The sequence below is a fragment of the Eublepharis macularius genome, chromosome 5, assembly GCF_028583425.1.
Source record: "Eublepharis macularius isolate TG4126 chromosome 5, MPM_Emac_v1.0, whole genome shotgun sequence".
Taxonomy (NCBI): Eukaryota; Metazoa; Chordata; class Lepidosauria; order Squamata; family Eublepharidae; genus Eublepharis; species Eublepharis macularius.
This window is the reverse complement of record NC_072794.1, coordinates 33,935,093-33,954,094: the sequence shown is the minus strand read 5'-3', so window position 1 is coordinate 33,954,094 and position 19,002 is coordinate 33,935,093. Positions and strand designations below refer to the sequence as shown.

The 19,002-nt window shown below is 41.8% G+C and overlaps 1 protein-coding gene across 2 annotated transcripts in view; it reads right to left on the bottom strand.

Moving 5' to 3' along the window:
- Nucleotides 1-19,002, bottom strand: part of PLA2G4A (phospholipase A2 group IVA) — a 117,586-nt gene that overhangs the window by 15,867 nt on the left and 82,717 nt on the right. For both annotated transcript variants that reach the window (XM_054981992.1, XM_054981993.1), the window contains 4 exons: nucleotides 15,877-16,014; nucleotides 14,105-14,197; nucleotides 9,585-9,653; nucleotides 7,615-7,857 (listed from right to left, as the gene is read on the bottom strand). In XM_054981992.1, coding sequence (XP_054837967.1) covers nucleotides 7,615-7,857; nucleotides 9,585-9,653; nucleotides 14,105-14,197; nucleotides 15,877-16,014 — 543 coding nt within the window. The remainder of the gene's footprint in view (nucleotides 1-7,614; nucleotides 7,858-9,584; nucleotides 9,654-14,104; nucleotides 14,198-15,876; nucleotides 16,015-19,002) is intronic.

Here is a 19,002-nt window from a genome sequence, read left to right as displayed (position 1 = left end):
TACTCTGCAGTGAAGCAGACCATGTGATGGTGGGCAGGTCTTCATCTCTCAGCTTAATGCAACCTCATAGGATTGCTGTAAGGATAATGTGGGATATATATATATATATATATATATATATATATATATATATATATATATATATATATATATATATATATATATATATATATATATATATATATATATATATATATATATATATATATAAAATTGCTAAGGAGGAGGAGAGTGCCCTCAAGTCAGAGTTGACTTACAGCGACCCTTGGTGGGGTTTTCATGGCAAGAGACTAACAGAGGTGGTTTGCTATTGCCTGCTTCTGCAACTCTGGTCTTTGTTGGAGTTTCCCATCCAATTACTAACCAAGGCCAACCTTGCTTAGCTTCTGAGATTTGATGAGATCAGGCTCACCTGGGCTATCCCGGTCAGGGCATATAGTTGTTAAATTCATTGTTAAAAAATGTCGACAGATGTGCATATGATTCAAGGAAGTGCACCTTAGAGCATCAGGGTAAAATAACCTCATTTTATGAGTACTGATCAATTACTGCTTTCCATTTCAGACTAGCAAACATTATTTTACTAGTATCTATTCTTTAGCAGCCCACTGGACAATAAAGCAGGGACAGGAGAACTTTTTGACCTGTGTGATGAAAGCCCCACAAGGACTACCTGTAAAAATGCTGGTAAACAAAAGAGGGAGGGAAGAAACTAGAGGTGCCCTTTATCAGACACACAAGCTGAGCCCAGTAGCGCTGCAAGAGCCTCAAGGACTCACCTCAGTTTCTTGGGTGGAGAACCAGCCCTGCACGCTGAGCAAAATGATCATTGCTAACACCCATAATAATGATAACAACTTAATACCTTAAAAACCTCAGTTATTTATTTAGATCGACATTCCATCATATGGTAAAGTATCGGCCAAACTCTGACACAGAGTTAAGCATACTTGAGCCCACTAATTTCAATGGTCTTAAGTGCAGATAGCTCTGTGCTGGAACGAAACTTCAGAGTATGCAAAAATATTTCACTATGTTACCTATTTTGCCAATCAACCTGCTTAAATACATCATTGTTCCCGTTCCGCAGAGACCAAGACATCAAATTCCACAAGTCCCGCCAGTGCGTAGGCAAGAGAATTGGACCAAGCCCTGTACTCTCTCTGGTGACTCACACAGGCTCAAGCTAGACATGCAGGTTTTTAAAGAGTTGGGTGGGGGTTTCCTAGACCCAACTCAAGTTCCTTGCAGCCACACGGCAGCTTTGGGAAATAGCTGTTAAAAAACAAACGGCTTCAGAATGCCTGGTAGGGGCGAACAGGGGACTCCTCCTTCCCCCCTCAAGCCCAGTGTTTCCCTCCCCCCTCAAGCCCAGTGTTCCCAGTGTCAAAATAACACGGGGGAGGGGTTTTCCCTGTTTTTTTCTGATCCATGTGGAGTATTCTGTGCACACCAAGTAGTATAAATGGGGGCTCTCCCCTGTGCTATTTTGACACAGGGAAATGACTTGATGGGGGAGGGAGGAGCCCCTTCTCAGTGGCATAGCATGAGTTGCTAGCACCTTGGGCGACTCATGGCAGGAGGCAGCGCCCCTGGCCACACACGTGCATGCACTCCCGGGACTGAACAATGATGTCACTTCAGGGAAATGACATCATCGAACAGGGTGCGGCCCCTCCCCAGGAGCACTCCTGCGATTCAGGCTGCTTGCCTCCCTGTCCCTTACCTGGCAGCCCTCTGTTGCAGCAGCCTATGCCGCCGCTGCCACCAGCTTGGCACACTCCTTGGCCAGCAGCTGCTGCAGGATGACCAGCTCGGCGCACAGCAAGCCAGCTGCCGTCAGCACAGCAGGCGGCCAGGGCGGCGCGGATGGCCTCCCATGAATGCTGCACAGGCTCTCTTCAGTACAGTGCTCCCTAAAAATTATGCATCCAGGGTGACCACCCCTCTGGCTTCCTCCACGCTATGCCACTGCCCCTTCTTCCCCCATGGAGGCGTTCTGAGGCCATTTGGGCTCTCTTATTTTTTAACAGCTATTTACTTTTTAACTGCTGTATGGCCGCGAAAACTAGAGTTGGGGTTGGGGAAGCCAGACCTAACTCTTTGAAAACCTGCACATTTAGTTTGACCCACAGATAACTGCTCTGGTGTATGTTGTTTGTTTTTAACTTGCTTAAGAGGCATTTGTGTTACAAAACTTTGACATTTCAGAGTCAAATCAAGTTCACAGTACATTTTAGACAACACCTCCCCCCCAATTGTTGTAAAACTGAAAATGGAAATGTTCAAAAGATTACTTCAGGTAATTGTAGAAGGGAGAATATTACTCAGGCTCTTTATTTTTAGCTCTAAATATAAGTATCTAGATACTGTTTAGAATAAGGAGCAAAAACAGATGAGTCTCAGTACTGTCTCCTGCAACTTTAAGCAATCTTTTAGAATGATCCTGTTATTTTACAAATGTAAAGTGAATAATAGAGAAAGAGAACAGGTGCCTTTAAGTTTAACATATTGACAGGGCAAACTTTGAGTGTTGTAAGAGGTGGCATGCCACACTTCTGAGGGCATCCTGTTAGGAAGCAATTGTGCTTCTTTCAGAATAACTTGTTAAGCGAAGTTCTCCAAAGTGCACTGCCACTCAGCCTGATCATGAGAGAAGTAAACACATAACGTATTTTAAATGCACATCAAGGAAGCTAGACAAATTTTATAATCAGTTGAAGAAACTCTGCGATGGTTCTTCCAACAATAATTTTTTGGCAGATGGGACATGGGAACTAACATAGTGTTCCCTGAAACAAAAACACAAACACTCCTACAGAGAACAGTTATAACAGAAGAAGTATGCCACATGACAGAATGTTGTTTAAGGCGTTTCATTTAATATCATCCTTCTCTTATGCTACAGCTGTTATTTCTTTCCTGAGGCAAGACAGAACCAAACTCATCTTCCTCATGCCTGGATATTTCCTTCAAGTCGAAAGAGCCTACTTTTAGATAGCACTAATTTCACTATGTATCAAACTGGCACATTTTGGTGGGGATAAAAACAAAACTATGTTTTCATTATTGATTTGATTTGTAGGATCAGACTTTTGGATAGGCTTATTCCAACATCCTTATAAGAGGTGCTCTGCTGGATCAGACCAACGGTCTATCTAGTTCAGCATCCCCTTTCACCCAGCAGCCAACCAGTTGCCCTGGAGGGCCAAACAAACAGGGTACACAGGCTGAGGCCTTTCCTCAATGTTGCCTTCTAGCACTGGTATTCAGAGGTTTACTATTTCTGAATACAGCAATTCCCTTTACTCACCATGGCTAGTAGCCATTCATGGCCCTATCCTCCATGAATCTGTCTAGTTCCCTTTTAAAGCTTTCTGTGTCTTATTTCCAGAGGCTTCTTGTCACAACCTGCAGTTTAAATGGCAGTAGCCAGAAACATTCTTTCTGTTAAAATGCTTTCCAATAAGGAAACAAAGACTACGAGAAACTCCACACCACCACCTCCAGCCACTGATGGTTCATAAACAGTGTTCAGTGTCAAGACAAAATGCAACAGGTGTGTGTGTTCGTGTGTGGTATTTTATTTTTTTGCCTTGGTGTGCATCATTGTGCTCTAAGATGGTTGTTGTGGATTTTCCAGGCTGTATAGCCGTGGTCTTGGCATTGTAGTTCCTGACGTTTCGCCAGCAGCCGTGGCTGGCATCTTCAGAGGTGTAGCACCAAAAGACAGAGAGATTGTGCTCTAACTTCACATGTGTACTTATGGTTGCTTTATATGTTTACTGGCTGTACTATATCAACAAATTTGTTGGATAGCTTAATAAAGACACTAACCTAGTATGACAAGGCAGTGCAAAAGGCAAATTCCATGTTAGGTAATATGGAAAATTGATTTTAAAAAATAAAATGATCCAGGGTGTAATGTCTCTATATAAGTCTATGGAACGCTCACTTGTGCAGTTCTGGCTATCTCTTCTCAAAAAAGATACTGTAGACTGGGAAAAGATATCTAAAAGAACAAATAAAGTAATCAAGGAGTAGGAGCACCTTCCCTATCTAAAACATTTGAGGTTAGGAAGAAAGGGGATGTGGCAGAGGCTTTTAAAATTGTGAATGGCCTGGAGAAGTCTTTTTTTTAAAAAAAAATCTCTCTCTTAGCACAAGAAATCAGCATCCATGGAATTTTTAGACCACTATTATTACTGCAAGAAACTGAGAACTGTGGATGTATTTTCCCTCTCCTTCATTTTAACTTCACAAAAATACTATGAGGTAGGTTAGGCTGAGAGAAAGTGACTGGGCAACATGGCTGAGTGGGATATGAACCTAAGACTCCTCAATCTTTATCCACCTCTCTAACCCATGTATCACATTCTGTTACTGAATGAAACTGACTAGCAGCAAGGTCAGAGCAGACAGAGCAAATTTCTTCTTCACACAAAATATTTATTTCATTTATATTGTGCCTTTCTTCACAATGAGCACCCAAAGTGGCTTACATTGTTCTCCTCGTCTCCAATTTATCCTCACAACAACCCTGTGTGGTAGATCAATCCATAGCCTGAGAGTATGCAATTGGTCCATGGTCACTCAGCAAGCTTCTAGGGCAGTGAATGGGGATTCAAACCTGGGTGTCCCAGAGCCTAGTCCAGCACTCCAACAACTACACCACACCGGCTCATGGAATTCACTGCCCCAAGATGTAGTGCTGGTTATATATGCCTTTTAAAGGGGAGCTAGATAAGTTAATGGCAGAAAATCTATCAATGGGTTATCAGCAATGGACTAATATACAGGGCTCATATAACACAGAAGGTGGGTTACAGTATTTATATCTGCTTATGGGATTTCCAGAGCCATCCTGTTGCCAGAGAGTACCAGCCATTATCATCTGGACCCATGACATCACCAGCCAGATCCAAGCCAGTAGTGACAGAGGTCCATTTCTGGCTTGCACAAAGGAATAAACAGATACATTTTTCATATGTGGAACTTAGCTGTGTCAGATGCTATGATCATTTGCAGCAGCTGGAATGAAGTCAATAGTGTTCTGAGAACTTTCTATAGCAAAGTTTTTTTTAATATACTTGGGGTCAAGTGAAACAGAATAAGCAAAAAGGACTTTCTCATCCTCTTAAATGACCCCAATGCATATTGTCTGAAGGCCAAACCCGATGTGACTGTGTTCTCATGCCCGCTATGGGGGCACCACCGCCATTTTAAAATGATTTAACCATGCAGTGAGGACCCAATCCTGGCCCTGAGGTCACCCTAAACACATGTACTCACATCACTGGAATGAAGACCATGAAGAAAAATCATGCTTAAGGTCATGAGATAAGACAGGAAAATTCTGTCTGTGGTGCTTGAGCCGAATGCCCACTCACACTAGAAAGTCATTGTTTAATGTTGTTTTCATTTAGTTGTGTACATGCAGTTCTCTCGCTGCATGTGAGAACTGATGATGGGTGAGCTTACCACATCTCCAGTTATAATTGGTTTCCCAATTACAAAATGCAGCTGTGGATATCTGAAAAAAAAAACCTGTTTATCAAAAGCTCTAAATTGGCTCACTTTTTTCCAGCATGTGTATTCTCAACACTGCTATATTGTAAGATGCAAAGGAAGGAAGCATACTGCAAAGATGGCAACTTAAAAAAAAATCACTAGAGCATGTGACTGGCATTTTGTTGCTATTCTTCCCATAAAAATTTGGGTGGTACACAGCATTCTTAACATTATTGGGATGTTTCATGGATAGTTACTTTGTTGATTAGGAAGAAAGCTGTTTTTATTTTTGTTACCAAACAGTTCTCAGAGTAGAAGACCAATGTTTTTCAATCCTGTCCACGCACTCGTTTTCATAAAGGCTGCATTTACCACAGCACATGCCCGGCACCCATCTCTGGAATTCGCTTGAAGCCAACAATGGTCACTGCCCTTGGCTACCAAATCTGATTAAGGCCAACTATGCAGAGGCAAAAGCAGCATTCAAGTCTGAAAAACAACTCCTTCCTTAACTGTAAATCAATCGGGCAAGGGGGATCAACTCTGGATGAGAAATTCTTACTACAGCCCATTATATTCAAACCACGCCTAAGAAATAGTCAAACTAATCTGATTAGGAGTGCATGTGCTTCGATTTCCAGCTTCCACTAACAAACTATTCCTGTTCTAAGCATGAAGATTTGGGTATGAGTGTGTGTGGGGTGGGTGGGGGGGGAGGAACAGAAATAAGGTCTGGCCATAGGCTAGATACATTCCCCAGCATTCTTCTGATTTAAATTTCCACTTTCATGCTCTCTGTAAATATTAGGAGTCAATAGCTGTAAAACTTAAGAGCAGATTTAAAAAAATATTTAGCCGAGCACAGATGGAAATGATGACATGGCCACTTAGACAAGTGATTTGTATTAACAAATACTCTTCTCAAAGTTTTGCTGTTATTTGAACTTTTAAACACTTAAGGCACAATTTGCAATCTTAGGAAAATGAACACTTCCAACTTCCCTAATGACATTAAAAAGGGCAATAATGGTTATTATGGGGAACACTGTCTTGCTTAATTAAAATCTCTCCCCTCTTCCAGTCCTTCCCCCAACTGAAGATGCCTCGACTATACAGACTACCAGGTGCTGCTGCTGAATGCCAGGGGAAGAAATATACCACCCAGGAATTGATCTTGGATGAGAGGGTCAATCAAAGATCTTGATGGATGGGCTGGCGCGGGGGGGGGGGAGGTGACATGGTTTGTTTTATTGTTTCCTTTTATTATGTTTTCCTAAATGTTACCCATCTTAAGCACAAAAAGGTGAGATGCAATGTCTTAAACAGACAAATAAGCATGCTTTTATTATTTGATTGCAGTCCCTACTTTGGCATTATCACTGGTTTTCTGATTTAATGTTCTGTTTTAAATATTCCTTGTTTTATTATTGTTGATCTATTTTAATGCTGCTGCTTTGGAGAATTGTATTTGTTTTATTGCAGATTTTGTGATTTTGGACTCACTCTCTCTCTCTCTCTCTCTCTCACTCTCTCTCTCTCTCTCTCTCTCAGTCTCTCTACACAAGACTTCTGGCATGTGTTCTTCATGTGTTGGGAGATGCAATGTTAGCCAGGAAGTGTGGTTTTAAAAGACAGAGCTAGTGGAGATTGCTCCAGAGGGAGCATATTCTCTCATAACCCTCCACTGCCTCTGGTGTGCCAGACAGTTTCCTCTTCTGGATCCTTTGCCCTACCATCGTCGCTGCTTAAAACTTTGAATTAAACAATGTTGACTTGCTCATCATCACCTCTCATACCACCAATGGCCAAGAGTGAGCCAAAGGCCAGTAGTGCATTGGTGTCCTCTCTCAATTTCCCAGATCACTGGACCTGTGAAAATCCTATTCCTAGAGAAAGAAGCCACTTTGGAAAAATAAATTCCTATCAGGAACTTGGTAACAGGCATTGTAGCCAAGCCAAGGATATGATCTTATGCATTTATTTGGAAGCAAAGTACATGAAGCTCAATGGGACTTGGGCACAAATAAGAATGCACAGGATTGTGCTTCACATGTTAGGTCATTGGCATAAAATCAGATGGATGAAGATTATCTGTGCACTCACCTGCCACGGCGGTATCCAATTCATCATCCTCAACAGACTCTTGAGTGTTGATGCCGGCCAGAGGAGAATATGGATAGCATGTGTTGAGATTCAAGCCTAGCATGAAATTGTGCACTTTGCCTGCCCGCCCTTCTCTGGTGTTGAAAAGGGCACTGTCACCCACGAGGGAGATAAACATTCTCTGAACCCAGCTTTCCTGGCTGCTCTGTTGATGCTCATTTTTGGCAACTGGGTTTTCTGAGCCTGTACACAAAGGATGAGTAGAACAGTGAGAAGAAGCACACGAAAAATGTCAAAGTCATTTAACAAATCAGCTGAGTTGGGATGTGGAGAGAAGATCAGCTGTATTTCTGCTCCAAATGGGCCTCCCTGGGTGCTTCCCCCACCCCCACATCAAGTGCATATTTAGCCTTGCAAACCTGTATCAGGATCCTATTTTGGGGGAGGAAATAGCTGAGGAGTGACTCAAAGAAGAAAAACAGCCAGAAGGGAAAGGGTTGAGCATCTTAACAACAACAACAACAAAAGTATGCATTTATACTTAATTTGTTGCTTGCCACTGGGCAAAAGGCAGCTTGCACAACTGAAAATCTCATCTCTCTGGATTTTCCATGAAGTACAATGTCAGGACCATTCTCGTGAGAAGCACAGGGTTTTTTTTAAAAAAAAATTCCGTTCAGTAGATCAGGGTTGAGATTAACCACCAATGCCAAGGACTAATTTACAGCAGGAATGGGAGAAATCCAATTGTCGGGGGGAATTTTATGTAATAATGCTCAACAACATCATAAGAGATCCCACAGTCACACTCAGCTGTATGTTCCTAGTCAGGGATAAGCAACATTTGGGTCCAAAATATTCCAGATGACTCACAGATGGCCAGATCCCTCCAATTAATAAATGACAGATTTAGTAGACATCTATTAAGCCTCCAAATGCCTAAAGACAATAATTAATGGCATTTTAAAAGGGAAAAAAGACAAAGTCTTTAAGTGCATTGCCTATGACCTATGAAGGAAAATGTTGATTTTACTGAACGTTATGGAATTTAATGGCCAGATGAACACAGTGTTGGGCATTTCCATCTTCCTTTCCCCTTGTGATTCATGCTCAAGGAAGACAAGAACCACTCTGGTCTGATAAGACATTTATTTATTTTCTGAGCTTTAGTAACGTACAGGAAGTAAAACATTCCATGACAATGGGCAATGTGAGAAAGTAAAGCTAGTTTGCCTGAATCACGTAACTGAAGGGAAAACTCTTTAGGCAAGAGGAAAACCTTACCTGAAAAACGTTTTTTTCCCCTTTAAAAATCCCCATTTCAAATGGAGAGCAGCATATGAAAATGTCAGGTTGCTTCTGAAGGTCTAAAGGACTCGCTAGGTTCAGATTAATTTAGTACTGGCTGGTCAAGAGGTCAGCTGAGGACTGGCAGCTCCTTGGATTATAAATGAGCTCCTGAGGTTCCCAATCCAGAAGTTTTTGGCTGATATGCAGTTAGAACACGAAAATCTGAAGAACACCAAAGCTGACTCACCATTTCAGCAACTAGTCGATCCTACACCCTCCCTCAAATCTAAAAAGTACCCTGTCATTTTCTTTTCTAAGGGAACCAAAACAGACTTTGATAGAGAATCACTTTACATGTTGAAGCACACCATACATGAATATACAGCTTTGTTTCTATGCCCCTTCCTGTATCTTAACTTGGTAAATCCCCTTTTCATTCACATTGGGTACATTTGTTTACTGGATGTAAAAATGTACATTTAAGCACTTTGTTTAAAAAAAAAAATTAAAAACCAAGGGTCAAGAACCATTTCCTCCTCCAAACTGCCTATTCCTTTCACCAGCTCTAACTAACATGCAGCCTTATTTCTTCCTTTCTGTTACAATCTGCTTTGGTCAGAAATGTAAATCACAATGTTTGTAAGTATGTGCAGACTGTCGTGTTCGGCAACTTCTCTTACCTTTTGGGCCTTGTGACTCATCATCGCTGTCCGAGTCATTGCTCACTAGGTGCCGCAGCCTGATATTTTCTGTGGAAAGGCACAAGAAATCCGTTAGCGCCATAAAAGACTGTATGAGAATGGAGACAACCAGCAATATGGGTATTTTGAAGCAGGCACTGACAGCTCCTGAGCCAAATATTGGAAAGGCTTGGGGTAATTTCATAATTTACTCCAAAAAATCAATACATCAGAAGAACTTTAAAAGCCTAAAGATCTATGAAGTTAAAGCTGTCTGACAAAAGTCACCTTAAGGAGCGATTAATGTTTTATAAAGTTCACAGAGAACAGACATACATTGCTTTTGTTCTTCCTACTTACACGTTCAAAGTACCAAACTAAGCAAAACAGGGCAGGGAGGGGAGACTTAGTTTGGATTGTTCTTAAGGTTATTGGCTTCAGAAGGGGTTAACAGGAACAAAATCCTAGTAGCAGATAAGAACACTATTCTTATCTCAAGCATACAGCATGAAACAGCCTAGCTCAATTCTCAGCTTTTGGACTTTCCAGCCTAACCCAAATAATGTGGTACTTTAGGGCTTTGCATGTTCCCAGGGTGTTTGCAATAACCTTTCACATGCTTACTTGGCACAAGAGAAAGGCATGACCAAGACATAGGTTGTTACTACGGCTCCATCCTATAATATTGAAATGCCCTACTACTACATATGACCACAAAAGCAGAAGTTACACAGGAGCTAGTTTGCAAAGGCTCCTTTCCTGTAGCTGCCTCCCAGAACTAAGTCAAGGCCAGGTTCTGCATAATTTCAGCGGTGTTGTTACTGCCACAAAGCTATTGCCTGATAGCTGACTCCCACATTGCCATAGAAATGTATTATATATTACCTGTGGGCAGGCTGCATGACATCAGCCCTAACCACACCACCAGGGAAGGAGCCTATATGACATGGCCCAGAAACCTAAGAGGAAGCACATACCTGCCACAAGGAAGCAGTGCTGCAGAAGTAGCATAAAGCCAGGTTTAAAGCGTTAACAAAGAGATGCACAGACATCCAACATGTGCATCATCCCTCAGTAGAGCTGATATGTCTCCTGGAACATATCAATTGGTAAAGGGTACAGAGTTTGGTCCCTCCCCTTTCCAAGCCCCCAAAATCTTATCTGTATTGCAAATATTTCAGATAAAGACTTAAGCTTCCTGGCTCACACCAAAACAATCTCAGATTGACTCCATGCTTCCAGTGGAGTAAAAACTATTATTTTGTTTTGTTATTAACATTAAGAATTCTTGCTGTGGGGCAATTTCAAAATTTACTATATGCATTGATCAAAAATGCCTGGTTATAAGGGTTTTGTTTGCGTGTTTCATGGTTAATTTCTATAGAATTTGTGTATTTTCTCATGAATACTACTATAGGTACTGCTACATCACAAAAACTTAATGAGAAAAGAAAATATATTGTGGGTTTAGGGTTTTTTTTTTACTTGTCATATGAATTGAGAGAGAGATGTTTTCAGGAAAATAAACAGAAAGACTCCTTCAAGGTATATTTGACTATGACAGCTTTTATGAGAGTCGAGCCCTACACAATTTCCATCTGCGTGCACGTCCATTGTAGATTTTTATCATGGCTATGTCACGGCAGATTTACATATTTCTCATGCAATCTTCCCAACTCTACAGTTACTCAGACACTACTCAAACTGTTCTAAATGCTAACAGCATATAGTAAAAGCAAAGTAGCAGGCATTTATGTGGGATGACACAGATAAGGAGACAGAGCAAAAGAAATGACCTAAAAAGGACTCAAAGCCATATATCCAGGTTTTAAACACCTTGGCTACAATCCAAAACAGTTAGATATGTGCAAACCAGTTGAAATGAGTTTAAATGTACTTATTTGGTTCTGCAGCTGGGCTTGACCAATTTAGCATCTGAAATATGCTAGATTTAACTATCCAGTGAGGGTTGCTCTGCAGAGCAACATGCAGGTGCAATTTATATTCATAATTTGGGTTCTGCTTGATGAAACGCCATATTCAGGGATAGAGGCTAAACAATCCAAGCGCATAAGCTGGTTTCTAATGCCTAAGCATTAGGCAACTTTTACCTACAAGCAATCAAGCCAAAGTATTAGAGGGAGTTTACATGCAAACTGCAATGAAGTGAAGCACAACCAACAAAGCCAACGTAGTGCTCTCAATCTCCACACAAAACAGGACAAGATATAGCAGTGCCAAGCGTCTTGATTCCAAGCAGTATATCAGAAAGCACTCTAACAAGCCATTAGCTCCCCCCACCCCACACACACACACACTATCTGGGCAATGGATTGTTGTAAGGATTATGGTGATATTAGAAGTAAGGATTACCACAACATCCTATTTTGCAATCAAACCTTGGTCCTTCCCCATTAGAATGCTCTTTCGTCCATTACCCCTTCTATGGAAGATTCAGGCTATTTGAGAGGGGTTTGCATTTTTAGTTTTTATTTGTCTTGATGTTCTTCCAGTGCCTGTGTAGACTCTCGACATGGATGGATTTTTTTTCTCCCTAAAGTCTGATAGCTGTCTACATCTACAGCCTTAAGATTCAGGGATCCCAGGAGAGGTACACCTATGGATTTCAAAGCAACAGCACAAGATAATAGAGAGAAACTACTCCTAAATGACCTCTCTGTGTGCTGTATATATTTTAATTTTCAAAAAGTTTTTGGCACATGAAAGAATAGATTTAAAGGGATTTCTTTTCTGCAGGGAGGGGATACTGGGAAGCCCCACTCCAAAAGTTTCACTCTACTGGTGATGCTTTGGAGCCACCCCTTCCTGACCTGCATCTATAATTCTGTTTTGTTGCATATTTCATAATTCTACTTACAGGCAGAAACGTTTGCTCATAATGCCAACATCATGTTATGTGTTAAGTTGTTCATATTCTTTATGGTTTTGAGATCTTGGTTCTGAGACTTTATGAAAGTCTCAAAACTGACATGCTTTTCATTCATTTAGCCCATTACCATCTACATGATTGGCAAGCAGCCCAAATCCCGCAAATTGCGATCCTTTTGGCTGGAGACACAAAGGATTGCATTGGTTTTTGGATGAGGCACATGCTCACTAACATACCAGTGTGATAGCTGAAAATTACATTACCACTCTGTAGCAATAATGTTTTGTTGGAATTATTAGAGACAGGTTTTTGGAGACACAGAATCAAATCTCCCTTGGGATGAATTATAGCCTGGTTTGCTTACTGTCATGCTCTGACACATCACCAAAACTGGAGTTAGAAAGGGATCTCCTCTCAATACAATTGATCAGTCACACAGCACTGTGTTCTCTTCCTCTGTAGTGGAATGCTTGGCTCACTTCTTTGAGACATCTGAATCTATTTGCTCAGGGGGCATTGTTTCTATTATACTTTTGCCCACTAATTGTGGCACAACATGGTCAAGATTGCATATATTGATCTACAGGAAGCTTCCAGGGAGACTAACCTGTTCTAAGCTCTCAGCTGGACTAGCAGGGCCCTTTCAGCCTCTGATTCAATACTAGCTGACATCATTATAGTTACCTATAACTATGTGGGGTTGACTCATGAAGACCAAAGCATTGCACAAGCAACCACACAGGGCTGCTGCAGTGTAGCTTTTTGTAAAACAAGGGTTACATTAACAGATCCAAAAACATAAAGACCAATTTCTGTGCACGTGTAAAACATCAACAATAAAAAGGAACCATAGAGAAAGTGGGTGGTGAAGCATGGGAAAGAGCAGTAGTGGGGGGAAGAATTAGCAGAGAATACGTGGGAGCAGGCAATTTCCCTTCCTGCAATTTCCCTACATGCTTTTTGATAACTGTTACCTCAGAAAGATTATTTTATTTCTGTATCCCAGTCTTATGTACTGATAGAAAAGCATGCAGAAAACCGGATAAAGAGAGCAACGCTAGACAGGACTACTCTGACATAAGTCCAGGGCTTTTTTTCAGCTGGAACGCAGTGGAATGGAGTTCCGGAACCTCTTGAAAATGGTCACATGGCTGGTGACCCCGCCCCCTGATCTCCAGAAGAGGGGAGTTTAGATTGCCATCTAAACTCCCCTCTTATGGAGATCAGGGGGTGGGGCCACCAGCCATGTGACCATTTTCTCCGAGGACAACCCACTGAGTTCCACCACCTCTTTTCCCAGAAAAAAAGCCCTGCATAAGTCCATATTATTCAGTGAGGCTTATCCTAGCAAAAATGTCCTTAGGATTGCAGCCAAAATGTGACCAGGAAAATATCCTTAGGATTGCAGCCAAAATGTTACAAACCACAATTTCAGACCACTTTTGCTGGGAGATTACAGTAGGTACACTAGAAAGAAAAACATTTTTTATCAAGGTATTTGCAAACCAGATCCTTGTTTAAAAACATGCATCACACCCCCTCACCATACAAATATAGATGAGGAGGGAACAACTGAATTTGGAAGAGCAAAATTACTGTTGCAGGTCAGTTTTTAAAAAGAAAATAGTACCTAGTTCTTCTTCCATTGTAGGCCCTTTATTCTGAGAATTGGAAACACCAAGGACTCTGTTAAACAATATAGCAAAAGCACTTCCCCAGATACCTGAATAAAATAGAAATTAATTTTAAGATTTTATTATTAATTGTCAGTTAAAAAGCATCAAATTTGCATTAGGTGATATTTTATCCTTTATTTCAACCTCACTAAACCTCACTACAGACATTTCAGTATCACAGTAAGACAACATACAACCATTATTCTGGGCAATAGGACCTGTATTTATTTATCAATACTTAATTCAATCTTAGACATATATTTGATAAGTAATAATGGGACTTTTTTTCACTTGAACTCCACAAGTATTGCTAGCCTTTGAGCCTTTTCTGTCAGAAAAAAGTAGGGAGCCCTTTACAGGATTCCTTTGGCCTTTGAGTGAGGACTAGGGGTGCGTGCTTCGGGTTTCCAATTCAGGTTTTTAACCCAAGTCGGGCTTGATTCAGAAAGATTTGGGGCATGCTGGCCCCAATTCGGAAATCCTGAAACAAAGCTTTCCAAAGCAATTCAGGTCGCTTCGGTAAGCTTCAGGGGCCCGGAGTTTAATTTAAAGGGCCCTTTGCAACTGGCAGGGCCCTTTAAACTTCAGCTGGCAGGCAGGGGGAATTGCCCCCCCCCCCACCTCCCAGCTAAAGTTTAAAGGGCCCTGCCACTTACAAGCAGCAGGAAATGGCCGTTTAAATTGTTCCATTCCCTACCTTACCCCCCCCAACCTCCACTTACCTTGCACCGTGGAGGAGGTGGCCCTCCCACCTCCCCGCTGGCCTCCAGCAGCAGCAGCAGTCCTCTCTGCTGGCCAGCCGGCTGCAACTGCACGGCATCAGCGGTGTCCCTCTCTGCTGGCCAGCTGACGGTGACTGTGCGGCGGTAGCAGCCCTCTCTGCTGGCCACGCCAGCCATGCCAGCGGCAGCTGCAGGGGAAGGTCTTCCACCCACGTGGCCACTGGCTGCACCGGCAGGCCGTGGAAGCAGGGAAGGCCTTCTTTGCCTGCCAGCTGGCCAGCGCAGCAGTGGCACCAGCGTTCCACCCATCAGGTAAGTGGGGTGGGGGGATGGGGTTTAAGGGTAGGGGTGGGCCTCCCCCCTCCCCTGTCAGCTCAGAATGCTCTGAACCTTTCCAGAACATTCCGAAGTGACTCAGAACCCCAAATCCGAAGTGGCATGCCACTTCGGATTTCAGAGTTTTCCGGATCTTTTCCGTATTTCCGGGTTCTCCAGGATTTCAGGGATTTTAGGGTTTTCTGGATCTTTTTCGTGTGCACACCCAAATCTTTTCCGTGTACACACCCCTAGTGGCTTTAATAAGGCCTGATCTTGGCCTTAATAGGGCCTGATCTTGGCCTTAATAGGGACAATATCAGCAGCAACAAGCAGGCAACTTGCTACCAAGTAACTTCCTTGACTCACCAGGCCCAGCTACTTGCTACTGTTCAACACGATGTTGACTTGCCAAGATCTGAATTTGATGGCTAGGATCTAAATTTGAGACATGACAGAGACTGAGAATGGGGACAATATTGGCTTACCTTTTCAAATTTTGTCATAAGATACTTGGAAAACTTAGTGAAAGTGTTTTACAAACAGATTATGTTTCCTTTTGTTATAGTGTTTCCAGAAACAACAAAAAATACCTTCAATACTGAATAGCAAGCAGAGAAGTTCTGTAAGGCTGGGCATTGGTTAGGTGTTGTTAGGTTTCTGGCAAGTAGGGATAATCCATTTCTTACCCATTAAGAAATGCAGGGGGTTTTCTTTATATTTTGTCACTTCTGTTCCCATAAAAAATTTGCTGCCAAACAAATCGGGACGCATAAAGGTGCCATATTTAGCCATGCCAATTTCATAGGGACTGAATTCCACCCAATCTGCACAGAAGAAGAAAAGAAAGAACATTGCTTAGAGAACAAAACAAAACAAAAAAACAGCCCTGGGTATGATCCCCATGCACAGAGGATTCTTAAAGGTTCAACAGAAATCTGTCTCCATCTACACACGTACACAGATGTGCACATCTGGAGTTACAGGATGCCTTTGCATAGTAATTATATATTCATCCTTCCTCCCTCTCTTGATATAAGTTGTTTTTGCTCCAGAGCAGAAGAAACCTTCCCCAAGCAAAATTATAAATGAGATGGGAGGCATGCATGGAATCACCCATTCTTTCAATGGCCCCCACATGTGCATGTGAACAGGGAAAGAGGGGAAAACAGAGCTCTATTGAGAATCTCTATGCACTGGCACTGCTGCTGTGGTGGGCTGAATCATGCCCTTTACGTGAAAACATTCACCGATGACTTGGCTGTTCATTAAAGACAACAGAGAAGACCACGTAGCTACATCACATTCATAATAAAAATCACATGAATCAGAAGACAATTAACATTATGGTGCTTAATTCCAATGCCATCATACACTTGTTGAAGAAACAAAATCTAACACAAAAAGCTCTCTATCGACATGAGTGTGGTACTCCCATTATGTAGGTTACAGTTGAACAAAAACAACTTTGTAATCAACTTTTTTTCTTTTTTGCCTAGAAACATTTCCTTTGATGGCAAGTTGAAACATTTAAGTCTTCATGTGAAGCCTACTTGGAGGGGAAAATGCTTCTTGGCAACCAGAAACATGTGGAATAGCAAGGAGCCTCTGAGCAAAATGCCTCTTCAGAGGGAACACAATTTACAAAAGCTTTGGACTCATATGTGGAAGTAGCTGCCATGCCAAAACATTCTTTCAGCAGTCTTCATACGGAGCCATAATATTTGAACTGGCTCAGAATCAATTAAAGCCCCCAGAAAGAAACATGCTGGAAAAGCAAGTAGCTATGTAGTAATGTTCCTATGTTAGCTCTTATGAATTAAAAAATGGGTTAAAATGTTATTCAAAGAAACAGCCCCTTCTAAGGAAACCATGACTTGGATCCGCCATAGCACTTCCACTGATGGAAAGATTTCTGCGGATGGAACATGGCTTTTTGACCTCCCTCCTCCCACTTCAGTTCCAAATACCACCACCACCACCACCATCCCCAAAATGCAGGGAAGAATGAGAAAATCAGGCTCCACAAATGGAAATCCTCTCATCTGCAGAAATACCCTGATGGATTCAAGTCAGCGTGTGCTCTACTCTCTGGTGAAAGCACCGTTTTTTCCTCCTAAGGGTTTTAAAAATTTGATCCCAGACAAAGCACTGCCATGTAATTGTTTCTCACCCCGCCCCCCCCCGAAGATACTCATAGGAAGGTTCAAAACAACTTTAAAAAAAACTAAGGAGGTTCCCTATGAAAATACCTGGTGGCAGAGAAGTCATCCAAACATAAATTAGAATAGTAAATATAGAATCTCAGTTCCAAAATGAATATCTTAAAATGAAATGTTTCAGATAATTATACAGCATAATAATTTGTCTGATAACTGTTACTTCATTTGAGTGGAGAAGGTAAGCCCCTAAGGTTCCGACAGGGTCACCAGGGGAGGGGTCAGCTCATTCCCATTGTGTCTGGCCAAGTACAACCCTCATTTCTCTCTTCTCTTGCCCTTTTGTTTGATGGCACACCGTCATCTTCATAGGTTGGAAATGGGTTTTTTACTGGCACTTGGGCCAAAAACATTATTTATCCCCCACATGTACATTTAGATCACAGGTAAGGAAAACAAACCATGCTTAGGTATTTGCATAGGGGCAATGCTACACAGCTGCTCTCCTCTCTTCCTTTCTTCTTTATCTTCAGCCAGGTTCTGGCTTGCAAAAGTCTACCATTTCTGCTATTTTCCCAACTTATCCCAACACTCTTGCATTTCCCTTTTCAATCTTTTTGTACACTTCCAAGTGTTAGCACAGTTTTATGGGAAACCTTCCAGGAAACACAGAACAAGCCACCCACAGAGTGATTTTTTTTAAAAAGGATAACTATAGGTAAGAAATGTCCGTATAAATTCTAGCTGAACCACCTGTGAACAAGTCTTGACAAAGAGCTCATTCTTACATTCCCTTGCTATAACAGGTGCCACTGGAGAGCTTGTTCTAGTCAACAGTTCACGTTTTATTTTAGACATTGTGAGTCAGTGCATGCTTTCCAGAAATCAATCATCTTAATTATGTTTAGTTCATAATAATTACTTACAGTTCTGGGCATGACCAGCACCCACTTGAATAACAAACGCTACAGATAATGTAAACTCAAAGAGCCTCGGTTGTAAAAATTGTTAGTGGCAGGGATGAAATCTCGCATCCTAACTTTTCAAAGAACTGTCACTTCAGCAGGCTGATGAAACCAACAAGAAAGAACATAACCAGATTTGTTCTAAAAATCCTCAGGTTATACCATGAAACCTGTTTCTTTTCAAGACAGGATGTTTCATCTAATAGGCGCAGAGAGACAATCATCACAGAACCATTGCTGTCCTCATTGGTTATCTCAGATAATAGACATGGATGAGCAGATTCCCTGATCCTGATATCTTACTGTTCCAGTAATAGCTGTTTGATAGCTGCTTGTGATATAAAAATCACAGAGCCCCTGAATTAATGCAGCCTGATTTGCAGCAGGAGGAATTCCAGCCAGAGTTGCTGAGTCCTGCCCAGGAGATCAAGCATGAATAGGATATTTATGCAAATGCAGACTGACCACAGTGATTGTATTTACTGCCTTCCCAGCTGCGGGTGTGAGCTGTGATAAGATAAGGTCTCGTTGAGTCACCCTTCTTAGCACATTCCGATATCTTCCTTCTATGATGAAATTCCCACCTCAAGATTGAGGAGCAATCAATTAACACTGATAAGTTTATAATTTGTGCCTGGGAAGATGCCATCCATATCTCAATTCATCAACTCAGCTCCGGGGAGATTTATTA